Source organism: Octopus bimaculoides, chromosome 3, assembly GCF_001194135.2.
Source record: "Octopus bimaculoides isolate UCB-OBI-ISO-001 chromosome 3, ASM119413v2, whole genome shotgun sequence".
Lineage (NCBI taxonomy): Eukaryota > Metazoa > Mollusca > Cephalopoda > Octopoda > Octopodidae > Octopus > Octopus bimaculoides.
In genome coordinates, this window is record NC_068983.1 from 114,811,964 (window position 1) to 114,816,808 (window position 4,845).

Genomic DNA, 4,845 nt, shown 5'->3' on the forward strand with positions numbered 1-4,845 from the left:
TATATATATATATATATATCAACATCATCATCATCATCGTCGTTTAACGTCCGCTTTCCATGCTAGCATGGGTTGGACGATTTGACTGAGGACTGGTGAAACCAGATGGTAACACCAGGCTCCAATCTGATTTGGCAGAGTTTCTACAGCTGGATGCCCTTCCTAACGCCAACCACTCAGAGAGTGTAGTGGGTGCTTTTACGTGTCACCCGCACGAAGGCCAGTCAGGCGGTACTGGCAATGGCCACGCTCAAAATGGTGTATTTTATGTGCCACCCGCACAAGAACCAGTCCAGAGGCACTGGCAACGATCTCGCTCGAAAGTCCTTATCTGTGTCTATATAGATCCTGCCAAACACCAGAATCTAGGTTGACACACATTTCTTTGACTTATCCTTCTGAAGATGGGCTTTGTGCCTGAAATAGATAAAGGCTTTCCAACTTTCTTCACTGCATTGTTAGCTTTTCTCATTTCCCTTCTGTTTATTACAGAAACATGTACTGAACTAACTGTTTGCAGCATCACACTAAATTATAATTGAGAGCTGAGTGACATCACTGCTGTAGACTGTACTTGAACTTGCTCTCAAATTTATAACATTCCATATGTTAGGTAGAGCAGCATCTCTAGTTGACTGGTTTCAGTCAACTTGCTCAACTGTTTAGTTTATTATCAACCTCTTACAACCTACCACTTTTAATGTAAACACTAACACAGAAATACATATAAACACATACACACAAAGATGAGCAGTATGTCATTGATAAAAATCAAAAGATAATAATGATTGATATTCTTAAATGATTTTAAATAAGACTTTTGTTTTGACTTGGTAATAATACAAGTATTGACAACAACAACAACAACAACAACAACAACAACAAAGACATTTTGCCTCTGCTAAAAAGCAATAAAATCTTACCATCTGTGTGGTGGCTGCTTCTCTGCTATCAGTCTAGGGATGACATTCGTCAAACGGAGGTAAGCCAAACAATTCTGGTTGGAAGTCTTCCAGTGTGTCTAATATAATAGAAACTTTGTCCAGAAGCTGTGAACGGTTGGCACGGGAATCTGGCACCCAGACAACCTGCATTCCAGCAGAAACACCAGAAAGAACTCCATTCGGTGCATCTTCAAAAACAAGTATCTATGAAAGAGAAGGATATATATATATATATATATATATATATATATATATATATATATATATGTGTGTGTGTGTGTGTGTGTGTATGTGTATGTGTGCACGTATGTTTTATATAATGAGCTGTATTTCATATGTCTAAAGTGGAGGAATGCTACTAATTCTGTTAAAATCCAAGAACTGATAGGAAGGTTAGTCAAGAAAGAGAAGAGAGAGAGTAGACACTCTTTCAGCATTGGCTAACCAAAAGTGTAATAGAAATATGATGGATTCAGGTGAGATATGTTCCATCAGTTACAGTAAGTACACTACAATTGTACAACATATCTATGTAAGATACTGCCAGCAGGTACATTAGGTAGGGTACATTACTGTTGTATCACTATCAGAAAGGGTATTTTAGTAGTACCACTGACCCATGTGGTACATATTATCAATTAATGTGGATGATTATACTTATGTTACTGATCCGTGTAGCACACTACAAGTTGAGGCAGAGCAATATCTTTGATACAATTGAGATGCTACCAGCTATTTAAGTAGAAACGTTAAAACAACATTTAATGGTATAAGTGAGCTATCACTTGTTAATGAACAATGCCAGGCATTGTCATATTAGTTCAAGTAGAAGCATTACAGCAACATCACTATTCTATGTTTGACAGCATAAGCAGTACCATCTTAAGGCATGGGGTCACTGAGCAATTGCCTGGGGGCTGCAAGGGTCTAGGGCTCCATTTCTGATATATATATGCAGTGGCTTGCTGGCAGTAAATATATTGTATAGGGCCCAGTGCATTTAGTTGCCTAGGACCTAATAATGCTATTAAGATGGCCCTGAACTATATGTCAAGGCGTGATCATTACAGATATATCAGTATATCATTGATAAGTGAATGAAATTACAAGATATGACTAGTTCTAAACAATAATGCTAGTAACCTTCAGTTAAGTTAACTAAAATATTTAATACATAAACACAGTCTAACATGCAAGAATATCACTTACAAATCTTGTGAGGAGCTTCCATTCATAAACTCATAACCATATTGAGTTAGAAACTATTTCTTTATAGAAAATCAGATTAAAACAAACAAGACAGAACAGAGCAATAGAACATATCAAGACTGGAATTTAATCTTTTTCATATATACACAAATCAGTGCACATTATGATCTCTATACCACAAAGTTTGTTTGGTTCAACTCAACAGGTAAATATATTCACAAAGTTCACCCTTGTATCCTTGCCTCTTGATACTGAAATTGAATGCATCTTTTCACTCTGAAGTTAATTAGTTGTTGTTTTTTCATCAACCATAATAACACACAAGAAATACTCTCACTCCCTGACCTGGTTATTGATTCAGTCAGTCACTCATATACTTCGTACAGTCGATGAATCAAACAGTTCTCTTGAATAGAGCAGTAGCTGTAATTCACTCCTAGTTTCCTCTGGTAGTGAGCCAAAAGTGAATGGAAATATGTAATACACTTTCAGTAACATGTCCTGCAATGCTGATATCAAAATGAGAGAGAAACAGTAACCTAATACCCAAAGCTACAGCAATAACTTATGTAGTATTCACAAACTATCAAGTCACTTTCACTGTAAAAATAAACAGCTTTTCCTGTAATCTTTAACTTTTCCTTAGAAAACTTTTAGAATGCTTATTTATAATCAGGGTATTTCTATCAAATAGTAACCTTTAATGTTTTAATGTTTCAATCTAAAAATAATCCTTACCTACTATTCCCGCATTTCTATCACAGAAAATTCTTCAGCATAGGATTTTTTTTTTCTACCATTTACTCAGACAGGAAAAGGCAGTGGTTGAAAATGAGAGTTAACTTCAAACCAGAAATCTGGCTCAAATGCTTGCACAAGGGTGAACTCTACTAAAAATACTCGAGAGCCAGATGTTTGTGTTAAACTAAGAAACAGACGAAGTCACTACTCAAATACTACACAGGGGCAGACCCAAGGGGGTGGCAGTCTGAGAGGCACGTGACCCCCTCAAGAAAAGAAGTGCACCCTTCTAAATAATGTTATTACAACCTTTTCTCCTGGAACTGTATTCCCTTCTCAACTTGTGCCATCCCTTCGAAAAATTCCTGGGACCAACCCTGCTACAAACTATCTCATCCAAAGCACTGTGCTCTAATAATGCTGTCAATTCACTATCTTTGATAATGGTAATGATACATTTTCTTAGCAAATAAATTTACAAGCAATAGATTTTTGTTATGCAATTTCTGGAAACCGATCTTGATTTACAAATCAACTGATAAAGTCAACATCAATGGTCTTATAAGTTAAAATATAAATATTTGCTTCCCTTTAATGTATGCGTACATGTGTGCTCAAGTCTGTGTGAGTGAGAGAATGTACATATGAGTGACAGGGCCAATCGATAGGGCAGAGAGAGAGGGGGAGTCAGGGAGAGTCACATAAACTGAATCAAAGAGAGAGTGACTGAGAGAGAAAGAGTAAGAGATAGTGAATGAGAAATTGAAAATGATAAAATAAGAAAAATCAATGTATAAACAGAGAAACACATACACACATAGAGTTAAACATATAATATACAAATATGCAGACTTATATCCAAATATAATTAGAGGAAGCAAGCAGTGGAGGAATGTACACTAACATGAAAAGAGCAGAAATACCAAATACTTCAAGTGCAGGGTTTCATTGAGAAGTGAAAGAATATGAGAACTCAATGGACAACAAGGTAGTCAAAGTGTTACACACACACACATGTATACAGGCCTGTAATTTATAGATTTGTATGTGTGCAAATATATTTGTGCGCATTTCAACTTTAAACAACGATTGACCCTCATGCAAAGTATAAGTGCACCTCACCTACATGAGTTAGTGGAGCTGCTATACACACGCACGCACATGCACACATACACATGCACACATACGCACACACACACTCACACACACACACACACACACACACACACACAGGCACATACAAGAACAAACGTTCTAGATGTCATCCAAAAGCACATCTGACCAAGTGGCAAATCTACACCCACCAGTATGCTACGTTAACCCTTTAGCTTTCAAATTACTCTGACAAATGTAAAGTTTATTTATTCATATTATTTTCAATTAATCATGTATTATGTCACAGATTTGAGATCTTGATGATGTCATTGTCTATTTTTAGAATGACATTGTAGGATAAGTGTGAGAGATTAGATCAGGCAAGTTTCTTACCACACAACCACGCATAATGTATTCTGACAAACATAGTATACTCTTTACTCTTACTCTTTTACTTGTTTCAGTCTTTTGACTGTGGCCATACTGGAGCACCGCCTTTAGTCGAGCAAATCGACCCCAGGACTTATTCTTTGGAAGCCTAGTACTTATTCTTTCGGTCTCTTTTGCCGAACCGCTAAGTTACAGGGACATAAACACACCAGCATCGGTTGTCAAGCGATGTTGGGGGGACAAGCACAGACATACAAACACATACACACATACATATATATATACATATATACGACAGGCTTCTTTCAGTTTCCGTCTACCAAATCCACTCACAAGGCATTGGTCGGCCCGAGGCTATAGTAGAAGACACTTGTCCAAGATGCCACGCAGTGGGACTGAACCCGGGACCATGTGGTTGGTAAGCAAGCTACTTACCACACAGCCACTCCTACGCCTATATCATCAT

General features: G+C 37.3%; 1 protein-coding gene across 1 annotated transcript in view; it reads right to left on the minus strand.

Annotated features, from left to right (window-relative positions):
- Window positions 1-4,845, minus strand: part of LOC106877710 (pseudouridine-5'-phosphatase) — a 212,391-nt gene that overhangs the window by 5,499 nt on the left and 202,047 nt on the right. Inside the window, exon 5 of the mRNA XM_014926666.2 lies at window positions 924-1,148. Coding sequence (XP_014782152.1) covers window positions 957-1,148 — 192 coding nt within the window. The 3' untranslated portion in view covers window positions 924-956. The remainder of the gene's footprint in view (window positions 1-923; window positions 1,149-4,845) is intronic.